This window comes from Pollachius pollachius, assembly GCF_949987615.1.
Source record: "Pollachius pollachius genome assembly, chromosome: 18".
Taxonomy (NCBI): Eukaryota; Metazoa; Chordata; class Actinopteri; order Gadiformes; family Gadidae; genus Pollachius; species Pollachius pollachius.
The window spans coordinates 12,378,975-12,401,408 of record NC_136951.1 but is presented as its reverse complement, the minus strand read 5'-3'; the positions used below and the strand labels follow the sequence as shown (position 1 = coordinate 12,401,408).

The following is a 22,434-nucleotide window of genomic DNA, read 5'->3' as shown; positions in this document are numbered from 1 at the left end:
TGATTTTCGTGTTAATAATGGATATTTTAAATGTTTTTAGATTTTTATTCTGTTGAGCTGAGGGATCATTAAATGGTTTACAGCTGGACTAGACTGCCTACACTTTTTTTTTAAATATATATTAACAACCTTAATATTAAGGTCAAGGCTGTACCTTTAATATATTAACCAGAATAGTTCCTTCCTCCTCTTTACACTTTACATTAGTGTCTCATTAGCGCATTTAATTACACAAGTATAGGCAATGTTACATGTAACAGCATGTACTTAATATACTTAATATACATAACAGCCACACCAGTGTAGTTAGGGTCAGGGGTTAATGTTAGGAATAGGCGAAATGGCGAGTTCCCGACTGGGGTTAAGTGTAACGCGGTTCCCTAACTTTATTACCTATTCAGTACATGCTGTATCATTGCTTAATACATGGGTAATTATACTCTAACAAGGACACTGGCATGTAAACCTCCACTGTAGCAGCTCTCTGTTTTCTTGAATAGCAAGAATGTTTTATCTTGGACTGCAGAGACCCGTTTTTCCGTCAATATTCTCCTCTCTGGAATGTGGAACGCTTCACAGGGAATCCAGTCGTTATTCAGCTGCTCTGTCTGGTGGGTTTTACAGGGAAGAAATTCCACACCGAAGAACCGCATGGGCCTTATTCACCTTGCGGCCATGTTGGCTCCGTCTTGGTCCGAAAGGCTAGCAGGGTGATGGAACTGAATGCTGTATTTTGTATTCAGTGCCATCAACCTGCTAGGGTTACAAAGCAAGATTGCCGCCAGGTTACTAAGGCCTATGTCTTCTCTCCACACCTACGCTGCATTCGCCCAGAAATAACAAAAGACTACAAGCCAGTTACTCTCAAATGAGAACTGTATGATTCTTTATTGAGTTGAAGGAAAAATGCTAAGTATGGTATTAAAGGACACACAAAGGTATTTCAGCCAAAGTATTTCAAAAGATAATTATATGCCTATGAAACCTCTATGAACTGTACAAAAGTTTATTTATACACTTTTAAGATGTTAAGATGTAAATATTGGCCCTCCAGGGGAACATTTCATCACCCACAAAGCATTGGTTTGCATTTAACAGGCTTTAGAGTAATTATATGCAATAAAGATTCTTTGTTATGTAGAGAGTGACCAAAATATAAAGTGAAACTGAGGGATGCACCATGTGATCACAACCATTTTTTTTATTTGCTCAAAATTATCAATACATAAACAATTGCTTACTTTAAACGGGATATAAATGCTCCATTCCCCAATGGTATGGCTTTCTGTTGCTTGTCTAGTCTAGGGGTTTTAGTGGTTAGTAATAACATCAAGATGTTTCGGTTTGGATGGTTGTCCTCTTTTTAAAATGCAAAAGGAATATCAATTAACTAGGGTCCACAGTTTGCACACTACGATCTGCCTCAGAAAAAGTACACCAGCCGGGTACTTTTGAGAATACAGTTTCTTGCATAATATGATTAAATAGGATTTCAGACACACTACCTTATACTCAGCCAACTACGCAGTATGTTAGTGTAGAGATTCAGACTCGGACCGGGATTTAACAGTTGCCTCTGTCGTTTCTGTCACTCTTTTCGATGATTGATGGGTTCGAGGAGGATCTAGCCCCGCCCCTTCTGAAGCCATTGATCGCTCTCAGCTTCAGTCGTGCCAGTCATAGCGGGGGTACTGCCCGTCATACTGGTACTCCCGATACTGTTCGGTGGTCTCTCGTGACCTCTCGTTTTGCTCTGCAAAAAAGAGCAGGCATTTATTGTTCTGATTGTTGTACTAGTGGTACAAAGCAGTGCATAGTTCTGCCCCCCCCCCCAAACACACATACACACCCATGCACATCACGGTGTACAAAAACAACCTTCACGGCTTAAAACTAGATTTTACATCAGGCCCACACCACGCGGTGAACCACCGAACTGTGTGTGTGTGTGTGTGTGTGTGTGTGTGTGTGTGTGTGTGTGTGTGTGTGTGTGTGTGTGTGTGTGTGTGTGTGTGTGCGTGCGTGCGTGTCATACCGTCGTGCACCTCCTCGACATAGTTCTCGTACTTGTGCCTCTGCTCTTCGATGAGCTCTATCCTGCGTGCATTGGCGGCTTTCTTCACCCGCTGCTCGGCTGGGGGGGGGGGTAGAGAAGAGCAGGGGGAAGGGGTTATGATAAACACAGTGCAAAACGTTTTAGAAAGTAAGAACAAAGTTGAAGCTCAACGTTCACTTGTGCAGAACCCCTATTTCCCGCTTTTACAGGGTTTTAATTAGTATGTCGTGAATCTGACCGATCTTTCCACCTGCAAGGATGATGTCATTGAATTCCAGGCCACATGGCACATGGCCTTCCTGAGTGCAACAGATGACACACTTTCCTTAAGGGGGATTCATGAGGTTTCTTTTTTAAACCTCAATGTAAAGGTATAGAATCTGAAAGATAAATCCATTAGCGACTCTGCCCAGGAATGCGATATCGGCCAGCACTCAAGCTGGGTAGAGCAGGGCAGTTAGTGCTTTATACTCCACTTAAAAAAAGCTTTACTTAGTGTTTTTGGGGTAACAGGAAAAACTCCAAAGTATTTGCCACGCACAGAAATATTTCTGAAGCTGTGAATTTTTATGTGCTCAAACCCACAGGCACACTCTGCTACAATCTGGTCATTATGCCTGAAAGGACCTTGTACGCACACACACAATATAACCCACGCACACACACACACACACACACACACTAACACATACTTCTTTTGAGGGGGTATTTTGGTGGATTGATTGTTGTTATTGTGTGTATTTGTCCTCAATCAAGGAACCAGCTATAACAGTCTGTGCCAGCGGTTCTGTTGCAGCGAAGCCAGCACAGAAATATGCATCCAAACTACCAGTATACCAACCTGTCTGTGTGCGAGAGAGAGAGAGAGTGGAGTGTCTACCATTACTGACAGCCACCTGGCTAGGATTCAAGTCTGCGTTGGTTTCCAAAACTGAAGCTGTATCACAACCAAACCAAATCTCTCCCAGGGACCTACCACAAACTCTACCCACAGACATACACACACACACACACACAGACACACACACACACACACACACACACACATCACACATACTGGCCTTGAACAAAGAGCCGCATCAACTCACGACTCGCACTGCAAAAGGACCATAATCCAAACCACACACCAACCCCACCACATCACCTCCACAGCGGCAACAACAGACCCTCACCGTGCAGCTCAGCCTGGTAGCGCGTGGAGCGACGGCCGCGGCTCTTGAAGAAGGTGGAGGCGTCCGCCTCGGGCATGAAGACCCCCCGGGCCGAGCCTAGAAGGCAAGGTCACAGCCGGTGTCAGACGCTTCAGGTACGTAGAAACAGGGGGGGTTGCTTCGGCGACTGAACACTCACCTTTTGGTGCTATAGGCTTGGCAGCGCCCGGCACTCTGGCACTGTCCGTCCCACTGGACACTACACAGGAGTTGAGTTACATTAGAGAATGATGGTTTACGTCATCATTGTTTGCTTAATGAATGCCATATAATACTCCCATGTCAAGTCACAAAGTGATGCATGCTTTTTTTTTTTATGAGGCGCCAAGAAAAACAAACGTATTAATTGAAATAATGGTCTGAAATGTCAGCTAAACCAAATCATTGTGGTGTGAAGCTATAAAATGTAGTTCGGTAACTTGACCCTATAATAAATCATTATCGAATGGAAATAGGTACAATTTTCTGCTCTTTTACAAATACTTCAACGTTTCACTATTTGAGAATCAAAAGTTAACGTCTTTGAGTTACACTTGAAGTGTTTCTAGAAGTCCAAGCATTGAGGCAAACAAAACTGATACTGCCACTACTACAAGCAGGAATATCAATTATAAAACAAAAAAGGAAAAAATGTTTGTATGCATATTATAATAATATGCACGAATACAAACTTTTCCTTTTTTTTTTACCTACACCCTCAGTGCCAGTTCCCCACCTATCTACCCCCCCCCCCCCCCCCCCCCCCCCAGCCCATTACTCACAAGAGAGGATGAGGACGGTGGCGCAAAGGGAGACGAAGATCACTTGTGTCCACGACATCTTGTGTGTGAGAGAGAGACGAGAGAACACCGCTGGATTCAGAGAAACAACTGGATCAAGTCAACCTGGGAGGGAGGAGGGGAGGGAAGGGAGAGAGAAAGAGAGAGAGAGGGTGGATGAGGGATGGAGGAAGGGGGTAGTAGAGGGAGGAGAGCAAGAGAGGGTGAGGAAGGAGGGGAGGAGGGAGGAAGGTTGGGGGGAGATAGGAGAGAGAGAGAGAGAGTGGTTGACAAGTGTGGATGAGGCTGGGAGGAGAAAGTGGGGGGGGAGGGAGGGAGGATGGCTGGCAGGAGGAGGAAAGATAACTGAGGTGAATGAGAAATAAAGAAGGAAAATCGAGGGGGAAAAAGGAAATAAATGGGGGAGGGGGAGGAATATGGAATGCAACCTAAGGAAGCAGGTGGGACGTATTATTGAGATATTTAAACTTCCTCTCTCTTTCCATCTGCCTCGCAATCTTGCCCTCGCTATGGCTGTCTGTCTTTCTCCTAGACACAAACACACACATACGCGCGCACACACACGAACACCTGTGTTTTGTATCCATATCGTGACTTGACCCACAGATAATTCAAACTTCAATGCACACTCCATCACACACACGCACGCACACACACACACACACACACACACACACACACACACACACACACACACACACACACACACACACACACACACACACACACACACACACACACACACACACACTCTTGAACACTGGCCAAATGTGGTAAGGAGATTGGAAAGGTGTTGCTGATCAGTGCCTGCAACACCAGAGTTGACGATATCACATGCTGGGGGTTTAAATGGTTTATAAAACAATTCAAAATTAGCTTGTGGGTCCGTTTGCCAGATCAGCATAATGTGTTTGTGTAAAAACAGGTTAACACAAGAGTTAATTGACGCTCACGCTGTGAGCTGCAATTACTTCATCCTTAGGTTTTAACAGTTTGACGAGGCACATGAACGTCGGGACAGCCATGCTTTGTCTTCCCTGCCTCATGACTTTCAGATTTCAGTATTCTCTATACTAATGTCTTGGCTTTTCTTTTCCATACGGTTTTGGAGCGGGGCCAAACGTCATCGGAGCAGAGCAGACGTGGGCCAGACGTGGGCTTGCTCTCCCCCGGCTGTGCTGCCGTGGCTCAGGGTTCTGAGAGATGAGGTTTGTCCTTGGAGGGAAAACGGGCAGCTGAGGACGACTTGGCCCGCCAGCCACTTTAAAGGGGCTCCAGATTGGGGACAGATTTCACCTCACAATGGCACTCTGTGTGTCTCTGCGGTGACGGATATAGTGATAGATTCAGAGTGGTATTCATGTTGTGTTGATGTGTGACCGAGTTCGTGGCGTAAGTGTTAACATATGTTTATGAACCTACGTGTGTGTGAATGTGTGTGCACAATGGCAACCTGGTTTATGTTTGTGCGTGTGTGTGTATTACATGTGTACCTGTAGTGTAAGTGTAGTGCTATATTTCAATTTTGATAATTATATAATGATGTTTGTGTGTGTGTGTGTGTGTGTGTGTGTGTGTGTGTGTGTGTGTGTGGGTGCGCCTCCTAACCTGGATGATCGATTGGGACTGGAGCAGCCCCAGGAATACCAGAGTGTGTTTGTGGATTTCCTGCTTCTCCAGCTGAGTAGTTTCTCCATGAGGAACAAAGACTGAGGCTGTTCAATCCTTCAATGCCCTGCACTCCCAGAAGTCTAACCCACACCTACACACATATTAATATTCAGACACACACAAACACACTATCAAAAACATCCTCACAGACAAACACACCTTACATAACATACAAAAGTATTAATTCATTATGCTTCTTTGAACCATAAAAAATTAATTAACAAGATATAAGGACTTTATTCTTATTTTATTTCCTTGTTCACAGGTAGTATTACAATAAGGCATTGAGGTGCATAAGGCATTTGTTATGTACAAGAGCTACGTTTAGTGTTTAGCAAAAGATACAATCAATTCAAAATATTCACTAAGAAGTTCAAAATCCCACTTTGTCAGTTGTTAAAACTAGTACCGGAAGTGAATACCACCGATATTGAGGTTGAAATGAACAATGCAGATACAAAATAAAGAGTAAATTTAAGGAATAACATGGACAATTGTGTTCGCCTGCAACCACAAGAGGGTGGTGTAGATGTGGTGCTGGCCCCAAGTCTGTGTTATGTCAAAATAAGGGGAACCTTTTACAAAGTTGGGCTAAATTGTTGTCATTTTAGTTGCCTTGGTAACACCTGACAATAAGGGTACAATAATTAACCATAATGAAAATGTTTTAATGTGGTAATAAGCATTAACCAACAGTTAATACATACTTAATATAATATATACGTATTACTTAATTGACTAAAGTAATTAATGGTTAATTAATGTAGCCTAATTGTTAAAGTTTGAGTACCGTTTCAGAGTAGATTAATAGCATTTAGCAGCCACTCATTCACCTGAATGTTTTTCTCGTACACATACAAACTCTTTTGTTGAGCTGTCATCTTAGAGAAATAAAATCAAATAGCTTTAATGTAATGGAAAATAATAAGAAAACCATCCCTTGGGAAACACCCCAACCAATCTTATAAACATTCAACACACCAATTAAGTGGTTACGCTTTAGAAAACTATACTGCCATTTTCAATTCAAAGTCATTCTTTTTCGGCATTGTGAACAGAACATAATCGAAGATATATTAAAGTGCCTTTATCATCATCATCACCATCATCATCATCATCATCATCATCATCATTATTAAACCCTGTCCCTTTCGATTTAAACGAAAGGAAGGATTTACAATTCTTAATCCCTGCTGACGCACGAGTGGCGTGTGTGTGTGTGAGCGGACTTCACATCATCTTGTTAACATCTAATGAGGAGAAGTCGTCATCCCCAGAGCGGCCAGGGCGCTGCCGGGGGTTTAGAGGGAAACCCGTTCTCCCTTCACCAAGCGGCCTCGTATGGCCCACGTGTCCTACAGCGGGATGACAAGGGGCCCGTCATGAGACTCACTGGGTAAGGTAGGGCTGCTCGCTTATGGAAAACATCATAATCACAATTATTTTATCAATGTTGAAATCATGATCCTTAAAACGATTATTCTTGAGTTTGAAAACATGATGGATTTCTTCAGCACTCTCCAAACAAACACTTTGAAATTTCCCCTTAAAATAATACACAAAATGTTCAATTTAAAATATTTAAAAGTACAAAAATGTATCCAGCTGTTCATTTTTGCAATTTCTATAAAAAAACAAATGAATAAAAAATATATACTTAAAAAAAAGAAGTATATAAGTTTAAACTCGATTATATTAGTTTGGAGATGGTTTGATCCAAAAATTGAAATTGCGGTCAAAATTCAATTAATTGCACAGCCCTATAGGTAGGTAGTGTGAGGGCTGCAATTCAGCTAGCGCCCGGCCTAATGCTGGGCGACACTGAGAATGGGCAGGGAGGTCGATGGATGTGGATTGTGGAAGTGATTTTTCTTATTTAACCTTTATGTAACTAGGAAAGTCTCAAAGAACCAATTCTTATTTACAATTGCGGCAATTTGCCGTCAAAGCCCTACCTGGAATTGGATGGCGTCGGTCACTCCATACTTCCTTTCTGCGATCTGCCTAACCTCCTCCTCGATGTTCTCCTGGGTGGTGTCCTTCACGTCTATGTAGAAACAATGAGCGCTAGCGTAGTGGCAGGAGATGGCCTGTGGACACACACATTGAAAAAGAACATTTCGTACTTTTAAGCTTAAAATCATTTTACATTTCAACCTGTTGTAGGGAGAGAGCAAGCAAGAACAAGAGAGAGAGAGAGACCCCCTCCCAACTCGAAAGATATATTCTGTTGTATACTCACTAAAAGCTGAAGGATGCTAGTTCAAAAGAATGACACAAAAATAATAGCTCTTAAATCTGACCTACAGCACTTGAGAGAATGCAATAAAAGCGACCGGCACAATGCTCATTTTTCAAGTTACCATAGACACCTTTAAAACGGAGAAGCTTTAAGAAGCTCCACATGTTTGCTCACCTTGCGGAAGCCGCTGGTCTGGTTCATCCCGGAGCCGTGGATCAGCAGCGGGTGGAAGAACACAGTGTCCCCCTTCTCCATCTCCAGGTGGGCCCTGGGGAGCTCGGGGTCAAAGTCCCGCACGCCGTGGTACATCTTGTTCACCCCACCCTGAGCACAGAGAGAGAGGGGGGAGGGGGGTTACTTAGGTATGCAACAGGACAGTCTAGTCTGGTGCTGGTGGGTATGGTGGTCAGGTGACTCCCACCCTAACAAGACGCCTACCCCCCTCTACCTACCCCCTGCTTAATGACAAGTCTCAAAAGAGTTTGTATGGATATGCGTGCGTGTGCCTAGGTGTGTATGTTTGCCTGCATATGCACGCGGATGTTTGCCTGTGTATGTGTGTGAGTGCATGTGTGTGAGTGTATGAGTCAACGAGCAATGAGAGAGTGTGCGTGTGTGCGTGCTTGCGTGTGTGCGCATGTGCATGCGTGCACATGAGTGTGTGAGTGTGTGTGTGAGTGCACGTGCCTGAGTGCGTGTGTGTGTGTGTGCCCCCCCACCTCCCACTCCGGGTAGTCGTGCTCCTTCAGGGTTCCGGTGTGGGTCCCGGGCAGGACCACCAGACAGCCGTTCTGCCGGGTGATGCGCTCCATGGCTGTCCAGGCGCACACGATCTTATCCACGGGGCGGAAGGGGAAGTAGTGCAGGTCCTGGTGCAGCGGGTGGCGGGACGTCTTCTTCCCTGGGTTATAACAACACCACCACCCGACCGTCCATCGTTAGTGCACATCTGTCGTTGTTTTGTTAACACTCAACCTCAACCGTGGCTGGCTGGCCTCTGCGACGCCGTGGCAGCTGTTACAACTGGATTGTGGGATCAATGCCTGGAGTACCCGTACCAATTACAACAGCCACGATTCCCCTTGGAGGTTGTTTATTCTTTTAGATTCAGAAAATGCCAAACATGCAACTGTTTATGCCAAACATAATGTTAATATGCTATTAATTGTTTGTTTGTTAAAACAAACAATTAATTTGGTCCAACAGTTTGTTTGGTCCAACAAACTGTTGGACCAAAAGGTTTCCTATGGGTATGTGACCGGTAGGAAGGTGTATGATAAGGCCCTACCAGCGTCTGGGGGCTTGTTGATCAGCATGGTGTGCATGGCCATGATGTCCTCGCCCACGAAGCACTCAACATATTGGAGGACCTAACGGAGACAAAGGTGGTTTTGGTCACAACACCATCGCTCAAACTTGACAAACAGAAAAGGCAGGCAATCCAATACCAAAAGAATTATATGATTATTATTATATAATAAAGAAAATTCAAATGGACTCCTGGCACGTCATGTATTGTATGTATTATATATATTATTGTACAATTTATATATTCATACTACGTTAATACTTCTGTGCCTGTGTGTGTTTGAGTCAGGCGACTCAAGTGTGTGCGCTTGCGTATTTGTATGTTTGGGTGTGTGCGTGTGTGTTCGTACCCCTGGTAAGGTGCAGTAGCGGAACAGCTCAGGGTCTTCCTGGAAGTCCTGGATCTTGGTCACAGCCTTCTGATCCGGGACGAACTCTGAGTTGGCGATCGCTACGTCCCTCATTACCATCAGCCCAGGCGGACTCGCCTCTCGACGGCAGATACGCTCAAATGCCCCCCTGGAGGAGATGGAAAAACGGGGTCTAGTGGTAGGCCAATAGGCTGCTATAGGATTTTGTATACACACACATACATAGGCTTACAAGCCTACTTATATACACCTTATATACATAAACACCTTCACGTATGATCCCTTATAAACAATGCTAATCAAAGACATTTTTATTTGTGTTTTTAAATGTATTTTTTATTGTTTTTTTTAATGTTTCTTATATCTCAATCACCTGAACCTGTCGATGTCCTCCTTGGACACCAAATTCTTAATCACCACGAAACCATTTTTTTCGTAGAAGAGACGCTGATCCAGGGACAGCAAGTCGTTGTCATTTGTGTACCTTCAAAATACAAATAACAGAAAACGATGTTGTACTTCGATCCCCAATCAATACATTGAGAAATTCGTCTTCTGTGTGACTGCAGCAGGGAGCAGGGAGGAATATGTGCCAAAGGTCGGGAGGACTTCAGCGACACTGCGAAGCCAGGGCGCAAGAGTGCACTGTGCACCAATAACACAATATAACGCAAATGCTTACCTCAAATTGTGGGGTTGGTAGGTGGGAGTGACGGTTAGTCCAGAAGTATTTGAAGCTCGCTGTGCAATACAGGTCAAAGTACAGCAACACGCCATCATAACGTTGATCAACACCGAAACACACGTTTACAAAATACAATAAAAGCATCGGCGAAGGTATGCAAGCGCAATAACCAGTACATTTAAGTGCTTATAATCGAGTCCCAAAAGGGCCTGTTCTATGTTTTAAGGCCGCGCATTTCCTTGCCTTGGGGTGCCGCTGCACACAAGCCCCTGTACCGGGCTGTGAGTAGCACAGACAGGGCACGCACAACCCGGGACCAGCACATGTACTTCTGCGAGTCACTATTAAAGGATACGACGCAAGCCAAGGATGGATCGAGATGATTCAGGACGGCTTTGAGTCGGTCCGCTGCCCGCGACATTTCTCCAGATCATCCGAAGCCTGTGATGTAGTGTAGACCGCTGTTTCTCTCAGACTGTGAGTGACAGCAGCGTAGGCCCCGCCTCATTCACTTCAGTTGCGATAAGCGGAGGACAACGGGTCACATAACAGGTGTGTATCAGCAATGACCAGTATCAGCCAATAACAGCTTACGTTTATAATGAGTTCATTCGTTTATTGGCGATATTGGCGAAATCAGCACACGAACCACCAGGCTCAAGAGCAGCTTCTTTCCACGCACCACAAGGCTCTTGAACTCTTAACCCTAATATCCTTTTATTTTTTTGCATTGTTAAGAAGAGCTTGGGATACAAAAATGTCATTGCCAGCTATGACTGCTTTGCCTGTTATTTTGTGCATTTGACTAATAAAGGAAGTTGAACTTGAAATGATGTACGGGCAAGACATGAATATAAATGCGTTAATAGTTTTTTTCCCATATAAAAAAAATGAAATCGGTTTTATGTCTCATATGTACTTTTTGAAAGTGCGTTAGATGTACTTACTAATTCCTGATCGGCTTCATCACCATATTGAATCCTATCAGGACTCAGGGCTTCAGGAATTCAGGACTCGAGTCTGCGCTATGCGGGCTCGAGCCGACAGAGGGCGCTCCACCACAGCCCAACTCCTCTGGCGAGGGAAGGCGGGCCGAGGCTCCGGCAGACCCCCCCTCCCCTGAATGTCACTACCCAGGCGGAGGCGTCAGAATGCGGGCACCACAGCTCGCACCCCTCCCGACTCATCTGTAGCCTACTGTACCGTATCAACTCCTTCTCCTGCTCAGGGCACGGAGCGTAAGTTACAAGGACCAAGGAGCCGAGCTTTGCGGTAATATGCAATGTACGCACCTTTATTGCGGCGGATGTAAACGTTTCATTTCGAGGACTGACCGAGCCGTATAACAGAAACCAAAAGAGGACGTTTTTAGAAATCAACAAGCCGTCCTGTTCCAACCAGATCAGCATCCGGCCTCCCGAGGAAGCGAGTTCTGGAGGTCGGCACCAAACGTCGTTCATCATCTCTGGTAGGTGAAATAACGGAATGTGTTGTGGCGTTAATCGCCGTGTCGTTTCACAGGGGGTCAACACACACCCGATCACACACCGTATGAAGGTCCACACACGGAAACAAGACTAGAAATGTTGTCACCAAGACGCATTGTTTTACAGTATAACGCTCTGATGTGCTGGATACGTCTTCATTGCATTGCCTTGTGCTATTCTAAAGGTTGTTTTGGTTGAAATAACAAGTCGTGTACAGTATACCCCGTTCCTAATGTGTATACTGTTAAAAATGAACGTGTTCATTTACCTGCGCAGGCAAATGCAGGAGCACCCCCCCCCCCCCCATCACCGCTCACACAATCAAAGGAATGCGTGAGGATTGTTTTGCGACCCCAGTTAATGAAGTTGAAATGTATTTAGCCAACATACTCACAACCTAGCAATCTGAATGATTATCATACAGGTGGTGGATGTTGATTCACAAAAACAGCACATCTATTTCAGGGCTTTTAGGGTTTTTATTTGAGGACGCCATATCGGGTGTTAGGTTCATAACGACCTAGACATTATGTAATTTGATGTGTTGCTTTGCTTGTTCTTATCTTTCTTGGGTTTTATCAAATGGACGACCGTCTTATAGAATACAGCGGTGTCATTTTTGCGTATAACATGAACAATTAACCAAAAAAAAACCATATAATCTCCGTGGTTTATTGTGGAAAATATGGGCTACTTATTTCTGCAAATCTGGTTCTAACGAGAGAGATAACATGACACTACCTGACCTGTAAATGAGACAAATTGCACTTGTCCTTTTGGTAACCTGTGTGTGTGTGTGTGTGTGTGTGTGTGTGTGTGTGTGTGTGTGTGTGTGTGTGTGTGTGTGTGTGTGTGTGTGTGTGTGTGTCCCAGTAGCTTGCAGTTCCATTTATTGACCCACATTATGATCTAGGCTGTTGGCTGTGAAATGATCCCCCCCAACAAGCCTCAGAACCAAGTAATTATACTGACCCAAGCCCTATTTTCTCTCTCTCTCTCTCTCTCTCTCTCTCTCTCTCTCTCTCTCTCTCTCTCTCCCTCTCCCTCTCCCCCCCCCCCCCCCCCCCAACAAGCCTCAGAACCAAGTAATTATACTGACCCAAGCCCTATTTCTCTCTCTCTCTCTCTCTCTCTCTCTCTCTCTCTCTCTCTCTCTCTCTCTCTCTCTCTCTCTCTCTCTATTCTTCTCTCAGTCTCCTTCAGCCATATCCTGCAATAGAATCGGTGGGTCAAGAACCCGAGAGTGCTGTGTTTTAATGACACCTCCCCTGTCAGATAGTTCTGAACTCTCACTTTCTGTGTGTATCTGGGTGGGAGCCAATAAATCATATCGCGTCTGTGTGCCTTGCTGTCTAGCATCACCTGTATAGCAAAGTAGCTAACCAGCTGGACAGCTCAGTAGCTAACCAGCTGGACAGCTCAATAGCTAACCAGCTGGACATCTCAGTAGCTAACCAGCTGGACAGCTCAGTAGCTAACCAGCTGGACAGCTCAGTAGCTAACCAGCTAGACAGCTCAGTAGCTAACCAGCTCTTACGACCAGTGGTAAACAAACATAGCCCCCATAAAATACAATTGCGTCAAATTGCATCAGGGCACAAGGTTTTAGAATTGGTCCGGACAGCTGGATAACTAATAGTTATTTTACCAAACTATTACTGCTGATGCTAAAATAAAAAGATAGTTAGCCCTTAGCAGTGATACATTTTGTTTAGTGTTACTGTAAAACATGTAGGATTACTTTTTAATATTCTGGCCTTTCCTCTTTCAATGGTTTCTGTTATTGTGTCCTTGAGCAATGCTGTTAAAATCCCTGATATGGGGCTGCACCTGGCATCTCCCAGCTGTGCTTGTGTGTGTGTGTGTGTGTGTGTGTGTGTGTGTATGTGTGTGATTTTCTGTGTCTTGTGGTACGGTGTATGTTTTGTGTGTGTTGTCTTTTCAGTGTGAGCTGGGCCTTTGCAGGACTGTTGCCGTGTGTACATGTGAAGCTGGGCGGAGATGGGTCGGAATATATTTTGTACATGTTTCCCTTGCTTGAAGAACCCACCTACTGTAATAGGTTACATCGTGATCAACAAGGCAGATGAGGTGCGGAGTACGAACACAGCCAGACCAGAGGGGTAGTCTGTGCCCTCCTCTGAACGAACACAGACAGTGTTGGAATTTGGTGTGCATCACAGAACGATTCTCCCAGGATCCTTTGCACTAGATCGGGCAACTCTTGGTAACAATCCAACTCCAAAACACTGTTGCCATAGACAACCAGGCGAGAAGCTCTCTCTCCCTTCGTTCTATCTCTCTATTGCTCTCTCTCTCTCGCTCAAAGGCCGTCTTCATGATCTCCATCCTCACCACCATCCCACAGTCTTCTGCAGGCTATGCTTTGTGTGATTAGAACTTGTTAAAAGATTTAAGAATGGGGGGTCATTGTACAGCCACTGCTTAAAATAAAAACACCCAATGGATGGAGAGAGACACACACACACAGATAGAGATAAATAGGGAGGAATATAGAGAGATACAGGTAATTTTCTCTTGGTTGTTATGAATGTGTTTCGGTTGGTTGTTGTGTAAAACTTGTACAACACTGTAGGTTGTTATTATGATGTCTAACAACCAGCCATTTTGGTAGCTCGTTATGTTGGAGTGCCTGTATGCTGTGTGCTTCTATGTGCACATGCGTTTAGGAATAACATTGACATGAAAGTATGAATATTTGAGTGGGATTCTCATTTTGTCGTACCAGAACAACATCAATATTTCATTGACGTGTCTATCTTTAGTTGGTACAGCTAAATATAGTTGACCATCCCCTTGTCTCATCTACCATCCATTAAGCGCTATTGTTATATAATACATTTTACAATACTGTTTTATCCTACAGTTGTAGGATAAAACAGTGATGCAGCAGGATTATTGTTATATTAATTAAGTATATGTTACTGTACATGATTTGACCCCAGAAATGTATTTTATCATACCACAGTTCGGAAATTATCAGTATAGATAAAAGCAGAGTATAGAAAAATAGAAATGCATGCCTGCATATACAATATGAACCAATTACACACCAGGATCTTACTTCTGTTAAGAATATTATGGAACGTAGTGTTTAACTGTCATCGATGGACAGGATGTGGCATTCACTGGGAGGTGTCGAAATCTCACCCGGTACAGGAAAAACCTCAGGGGCTGGCTGGTCTCTAATATGCAAATGCACTCCGTCATGCATAAAAACATGCACCTGTCCACATGTGTGTGAGGGTTTCAGATAGATGGGACTGCTTTGGCGGACTCCCTCTCGAGGCCAAAGGAGAACCAAACACCACTCGTGCATTGTTTTGCCTCAGATGACTTCCTCACTCAGGTAAAAACATTCAATCACATGCATTTGAACTTCCCATTGGCCGACAGGGTAACCCCGCTCACCGGCTGATTACGTGCCAATGCGACACACCAGTCTTCGGCTGAAGGCATTTTAATGTGGACGGGTGCGACGGGTCAGATCCCTGCCGGCCTCTTGAGTTTCAGTGACAGTGGGGGTGGCTACAGTGTGTTTGTGGACAATTTGAGTCCCGTGGACGGAAATGAATTCTTCCTTTTTATTTATTTGGATGCGCAAATGAACACAAGCGCAGTTTAAACATTGTTGTACGTCAAGAGGAGACCGGGTCCTAGAAAGAGAGACTGGTACTGTGGAAGTATTTCATGTGCTAGTTCATGTGAGCTACATTTTTAGGTGAAGCAGTAATTATGTCTCTTTTTGAGGGCCCCGATAATTCTAGGGCTTCATAATGAGTGTAATTAGTGTAGCCTGGGTGTAGCAAGTACCCCCGCACACACACAGACACACACGCAGGCACGCACGCAAGCACACACACACACACACAATCACACAGGCATACACAGGGCATCATCATAACTTGTGAGGTGTCCCACTTATTACACATACACAGTGTTTGTGTTTGTGTGTGTGTGTGTTTGACACACACGCACGCACGCACGCACGCACACACACACACACACACACACGTACACATTACAAGCAGACATCCTGTACATCCTGTGTGTCTTTTTGTTATCTCTGAGTAAGTCATTTGTTGATGGTTCCCCTCTCCACACACACACACACACACACACACAGACACAGACACACACCAACACACAAACACACAGCCTACTGATGCCGAAACTATGTCAACCATGCATGGAATGTGAAAGAGGGGCGAGGGGTTTATGTATATATCTCTCTCTCTCTCTCTCCGCTGTCCCTGATGAAAGTGTGTGATGGCTACGCTGGAAATCAGTTGAATAAGCAGATATGCTGTTAGAGTATCCGTCTATCAAAAAATGAACACACATACACCCCACAAAGCTTTATGGACTGAAGTTTGAATCTAAATAACATGGTGTGGAATGCCATCTCCCAATATATATATATATATATATATATATATATATGTGAAAATGTGTGTGTGTGTGTGTGTAATAGTGCTAGCCGTGTGTGCGTGTGTCTGTTCGTTCATGCATGTGCGTATATGTAAGTGTATGTCCATACATGTGTTTGTGTGTGTGTGTGTGTGTGTGTGTGTGTGTGTGTGTGTGTGTGTGTGTGGGTGTGTGGGTGTGTGTGGGTGTGTGTGTGTGCCAGTTCTCTGGGCCGGTCGGAGGCCCTTGAGGACAGAGCGCCGCCTCCTTGAGGGAGGTGAAGAGGGGCATTGTGGGAAACTGGCGGGCTGCTGGACCCAGTCCTCTGAGTCACACCATCAGCGCCCGGGTACCATGCACAGAGCTGCCCTGTGTGTGTGTGTGTGTGTGTGTGTGTGTGTGTGTGTGTGTGTGTGTGTGTGTGTGTGTGTGTGTGTGTGTGTGTGTGTGTGTGTGTGTGTGTGTGTGTGTGTGTGTGTGTGTGTAGGGAGTGGGCGGGCAGGCGTATTAGTCTCATCTTTGTTAAATCTCTCTCTCTCTCTCTCTCTCTCTCTCTCTCTCTCTCTCTCTCTCTCTCTCTCTCTCTCTATGTATATCAGTGTCTCTCACCCTTCTTGCGACCTCTGAGTAAACTGTCCTGGTAATGCTCTGCCTGATCGTTCTGATTGGCTCTTAACCTGCTGATTAACTGGTGACATTATCACAACGATGGTGGTAGACAAGGATTAATGACCCTCTCACACACACACACATGCGTTAATGCTCACACACACACACACACACGTGCGTACACAAACACACACACATACACACACGCACACACATAGACTCACACCACACACATTCACAGACCCTTTGAGGTGCAGAGTGATATCATCACAACAGGATGGATCGCCTTACGTTGTTACCTCCAAGAGCTGCTGAAATATTCACCACACAGACCCAGACAGACACACACACACACACACACACACACACACACACACACACACATTATTACACATCCACACACACAAATGCTCACACAATAAAACATAGATACACACAAAACACCGTAAACATACGTTACAAGCATGAAACACAACCCATTACCCTTGCTCATATGCACACGACACTGCAGGTCCCTGAGCGATCACGCAATACTGTTATTGATCCCTTGTAGCTAATGGTGGATCTGATTGATTGGTCTACCCTCCATACGCAGGGGTTAAAAGGTCAGGGTTAATGGGTCAGGCCATCAGTAGCACTCCTGGAACCAGCCGGCACGGAATCACTGCGTTCATGGCTTATGAGCACTTCAGCAGATGGGCACCGGTTCACACTGGTTCACACTGGACAACACTGTTCTGTGTGAGTGTGTTTTTCGCAATGTGGCACATGCGGCATGGAGCACTTTTTGAAGTTTTGTTTGCTAATGCTGATGCAGACTCTAAAGAGTTCCTGGAGGCGATGTAAAATCCAGAGCATATTTGACCTTTTCATAATGTGGCATGTTTCCAAGGGAAACAGGTCTTCAGCGCCAGACAAACGGTATGAAGGATTTGATTTGATCAGGGCAAATTGTGTTTAAATGCAGAAGGAAGTGAAAAGTGATATCTTTGGCTCAGATGTTGAAATACAAGCAGGGACAAAGTGAGCTTAATCGCACTTGTGAAAGTCGTGAAAGTTGTTTCATTCGGATGCAAAATAACAAACAAATAGCTTAATAAAAACTTTAAAGAGAAGTGCGCCCCGGTGGCTTATCGGGTAGAACGGCTGCCATTAAGGCACAGTCCTAATCGCAGCGACCCAAGTTCCATTCCTGCTCGTGGTCCTTCGCTGAATGTCCTCCCCTCTCTCCCCCATACCTTCCTGTCCATCTCAATCTGTAATAAAGCATAACAAAAAAATGATATCCACACAATCATAATAGCAATACTATTATTTTTTAGCTCAAGCCGGCATACCTGGTAGAGTGTAACGTGAATGGTCACGAATTCACTCAATAAATAGGTATTTAATTCAACAAGCCAAACGGCATGACCAAAGTGGCTGTAGTCCTGCAGGGTTCAGTCCCTGCCCGAAGTGTGGGAGCCGTACAGGCGCTTTGGTACTTGTTGCAGGGGGTCACTGTGACAGGAACCTGGGGAAGTCCGGGCAGCCATGGGCAGAGCGACATGTTGGAAAAAAAATTCAATTCCCAGGGTTGTACTGAACCAGGAAGGGTGGAGTGGATGCATGGTTAGACCATCCACATGTTCACATTTGCGTTTCTGCAATTCATTTCAGACTGGACTTGGCTGTGCAGCAATTTATTTCCACATATCGGGGAAGCTTCACATTGCTCAAGGCTCCCGGCCAATCAGGTTCAATAACTGAGTGACTTTCTTGCTGTCTTCACTCTTGCTTAATCCGGTTGCAAATGAGCAACAACAAATAAAAGCCTACCTTGCACATTTCCATTTCTGTTTCTATTTTAACATGAATACATTGAACAGGGTTCAACAACGGGGACTATTATTCAACGGGACAGAGGCCGCACTGATCTGTGGAAAGAACGTGAACTCTGGAGATCAGGAGGGCCTCACGAGGCCAGTGGAGGGCATGTCTACACTGGAGGCCGTGAAGGAGCTCTAAGGCCTCCACACACCAAAGCAGAAGCGTAGAGCAGACACACAGCCCGCATCCGCTCACACTCTGCTGCTCCCATGCTGATCAATGTGCTCTTTCACGCCGCAGGCAGAGCCGAGGCCCATTGCGAGGCGCAGCGTGTTGTTGTTTTCGACGTCGGGTCCATGTGTTTCACCTCTGGCTGGTGTTTTTGATGCTTTTTTTTTGGTTCCCCTGAACAGTTGAAATGCACTAGATGAATGGGTCCGTGTGGGATTCTAACATCCCTCCGGTGTGAAGACAAGGATGCGAGAAAGTTCAGCCTCTGTTGGAGCGCCACGTTTGAGCTTTGCTGTGCGGAGGACTTAATGTTTTTGAAAGGTCAGTGGCGTTGAACCAAACTCCTTCTGGCGAGGTCAACTCCCTTCTTGGGTCAACCTCCTTCTCGGGTTTGCCCTTTCGCATCCTCCTCCTCGTCTTCATCTAAGGCTGGTGGGAGACAGGGGGGAAGGCGTGTGCTGCTGCTCGAGGGTATGCCATGTTAACGGCGCTAGCGAACCGCCACTCAAACGTGCAACCCTTTTACCGGGGTCAAAGGTCACTGGCTTCACGCGCCCATAAAGCGCATTGTCTCTTCCGTGTGGCTGTCGTTAAACAAAGACCCAGGAGCCTCTGGCCAGAGATACGGGGGACAGGGAATCAACGTGTGAGGGAAGGAGGAGCCGCGTTGGCTGTTGGCGCCGTTTTCCAGGTGTCACCTGAAATGACTCTCTCTCTCTCTCTCGCGCGTGCTCTCGCTCTCGCTCTCTATCTGTTGAGATATTTGCTTGATTTCTGATTAAATTATTTGCAGTCATTTATTATCCATATATTCTTCTTGTATTATTTATTATATTCATTGATTTTGTTTTTTGGAGTTTGTGTTTCATTCTAGGAATCTCTTCCTTCCCAGTCTTACTACTTCCCTCTCCCTCCTTTTGCTAGTAATACTTATCCTCTTTGTATGTATGTGTGTGTGTGTGTGTGTGTGTGTGTGTCTCTCTCTCTCTCTCTCTCTCTCTCTCTCTCTCTCTCTCTCTCTCTCTTGCCATGACCTAGGTGCCTCCTTCTTTTTGTCCTCAGGAACTTGACACACACACCTGGTTTTTAAAGGCCAGTTTTAATGGGAGGGGTAGGCTGTGAGAATGGAGAGCCATAAAGAGGAGAGGAGAAGAGGTGGAGAAGAAGGGGGAAGGAGATGAAAGCAAACAGACGAAGAGGGCAGTGACAGGAAATGAAAGGCTGAAATCCTATTGTTCAATCCTGTACAGGACCCTGTCTGTCTGTGTGTGTGTGTGTGTGTGTGTGTGTGTGTGTGTGCGGGTCAGTGGCATGCTTGTGTGTTTGCACCCAAGCTTGGGGCAGAAAACGGGGAAGGGTTTGGATGTCCCCAGTTTTATGTCATGGGTCTATTGTTTCACTGACCTTTTCACACTTCAAACACAATGTCGGGATCGAATATTGATGGCCGGGTAGAGCAGGATCCAATGGAAAGCGGGAAGAGACACAGGACAGAGTCACTGGGCCGCCTTATTCACCTAGTTGCCATCTTGGTTCTAAATGCTAGCTAGGTGCGAGAACTGAATGCGGAATTCTGCATTCATTTCCCCCTAACCAGCAAGTACAACCAAGAGGACTGCTGGGTCATCAAGGGCAACATTTATTGCCTCTATGGCTGAACCTGATACTACTAACTCAGAGATGCTCCGTAATTGAATTTGTTAGCCATCCTTTAGTTATTAGCCCGGGAATTACTCTGTTTGAGACAATTTAGATTTTAGATTGCTCCTGACCATCTTCTGACATATCAGTGCTTCCAAGCAACCCTTTGTCAATGGCAAATAAACTCCGGGAGGGAGAGAGTAGAACGGTGAAATACAAAACAATACAAAAGAGGTTTCAATAATCCCAACAATGAACCAGGAAGGTGAACACTGGCCCCCGGCAGCCCAAGATCTCAGTGTGAGGGAAACCGGCTGACTTGGAAATGGACGAATTATATAAGAGAGGAGAATAGGAGGAGGAGGAGGAGGAGGAGGTGGTATATAAAGCTTGCGGGATAGGAGGAGACTAAGCTCAGAATATAATAGATTTCCCTGCAGGACTAATAAACACGTTGATGGAAGTTTATAAAAAAGAAACAAAGATTTTCCCATAAATGTCAACAGCTTTGGTAGTAGAGCCAAATAAAAGAACCTGCACATAATATTCAAATATACTTGTTCTTGTTTGAGGGTGTGTGTGTATGCAGAAGATTGTGTTCATTTGTATATTGTAGCTTTGGGGCACGCACATATGTGTGTGTTTGAGTGTGGAGTACATATGTGGAGTACACACACACACACACACACACACACACACACACACACACACACACACACACACACACACACACACACACACACACACACACACACACCTATAGTTGACAACAGATGGCTGCAGTGTGTTTGTTGCCAGGTCACACGCTGTCTCCTTGTCGACTGTAGGCTCATCATTTGTATTGTGTGTGTCTCTCTGTCTCTTGTGAGTTTGTGTTTGTATGACTGCATCACTTTGCGTTTGTTTGTGTGTGTGTTATTTTGTTTGTCTGTGTGTGTTTGCATGTGTGTATGCATATGTGTGTACATCTTCGAGTGATTCTCTGTGTATTTATCTATGTGTGCGAGTGTGTCTGTGTGTGTGCGCATCTGTCGATGTGTGTGTCTGTCTATCATTGTGAATTTTGTGTGTGTGTGCATAATATGTGTGTATGCATATGTGTGTACACATGAAAATAATTCTCTGGGTATGTATCTATGTGTGCGAGTGTGTCTGTGTGTGTGCGCGTCTGTCGATGTGTGTGTCTCTCTATCGTTGTGAATGGGTGTGCACGCCGCCTGTCTGCCCTTGTTAGTAACCTCGCATTTGTGTGTGTGTGTGTGTGTGTGTGTGTGTGTGGTGGGTGTGTGTGTGTGTGTGTGTGTATGTGAACGTGCACACGCGCTTGGAAGAGCGCTCCGTGTGCATCCAGCTGAGGTTCTGCAGAAGACCTTAAAATAACTCTTCTTCCACTCAGGGCTGAATGGGGCTTCTGCAGACAAGCGCCTCAGCGTCTTTCTGTAAATGCACTGGGAGAGGGTTTTGGGGAATGTTAACATGCCTGGTAGGCACAACTCTGTCACGTGTGACCCGGAACGGCGTGTCAGCCTATATAAACGTCGAGTTTCAGGAGCCATTTACAGTCTGTGTGCTCTCGGCGCCCCATCTCCTGAATTAGACACAAGCAATTACTGTTTTTTGTCTCTATTTTTAGTCACATTTTTATCAACATTGACTGTGTATTGCTATTATCTGTTCGGTATGCTGTATATATGTGCCTTGTAAATAAAGTTATAAAAGCTAAATATTAACATTAGTTCTGTCAGCCCTTCAAATGAGCTATAAACAAATATAGTGTTTAGCTTTGAGCAGAACTTTCAGTTATTTTACCCAAGCCAACTATAAGTGGGATCTAGAGGAATATGAACGGCGTAAGTGCCATTCAATGCTTACTCAATTCAATTATAGATGAACAGAGTGTCTT

General features: G+C 45.0%; 3 protein-coding genes across 3 annotated transcripts in view; 1 reads left to right on the top strand and 2 right to left on the bottom strand.

Annotated features, from left to right (window-relative positions):
• Positions 1-986: 986 nt before the first annotated feature.
• Positions 987-4,158, bottom strand: ucmaa (upper zone of growth plate and cartilage matrix associated a). The gene is made up of 5 exons (XM_079755422.1): positions 4,029-4,158; positions 3,407-3,466; positions 3,229-3,324; positions 2,036-2,134; positions 987-1,753 (listed from the first exon to the last, which is right to left on the bottom strand). The coding sequence occupies exons 1-5, from the start codon at positions 4,084-4,086 to the stop codon at positions 1,665-1,667; spliced, it is 402 nt and encodes a 133-aa protein (XP_079611548.1). The 5' UTR covers positions 4,087-4,158; the 3' UTR covers positions 987-1,664.
• Positions 4,159-5,986: 1,828 nt separating this feature from the next.
• Positions 5,987-10,787, bottom strand: phyh (phytanoyl-CoA 2-hydroxylase). The gene is made up of 9 exons (XM_079756190.1): positions 10,679-10,787; positions 10,321-10,379; positions 10,012-10,122; positions 9,618-9,786; positions 9,248-9,329; positions 8,679-8,860; positions 8,134-8,283; positions 7,673-7,807; positions 5,987-7,072 (listed from the first exon to the last, which is right to left on the bottom strand). The coding sequence occupies exons 1-9, from the start codon at positions 10,742-10,744 to the stop codon at positions 7,019-7,021; spliced, it is 1,008 nt and encodes a 335-aa protein (XP_079612316.1). The 5' UTR covers positions 10,745-10,787; the 3' UTR covers positions 5,987-7,018.
• Positions 10,788-11,491: 704 nt separating this feature from the next.
• The window catches only part of cdk17 (cyclin dependent kinase 17), a 35,723-nt gene continuing 24,780 nt past the window's right edge, over positions 11,492-22,434 (top strand). Inside the window, exon 1 of the mRNA XM_079755301.1 lies at positions 11,492-11,791. The gene's annotated coding sequence lies outside the window, so the exon portion shown is untranslated. The remainder of the gene's footprint in view (positions 11,792-22,434) is intronic.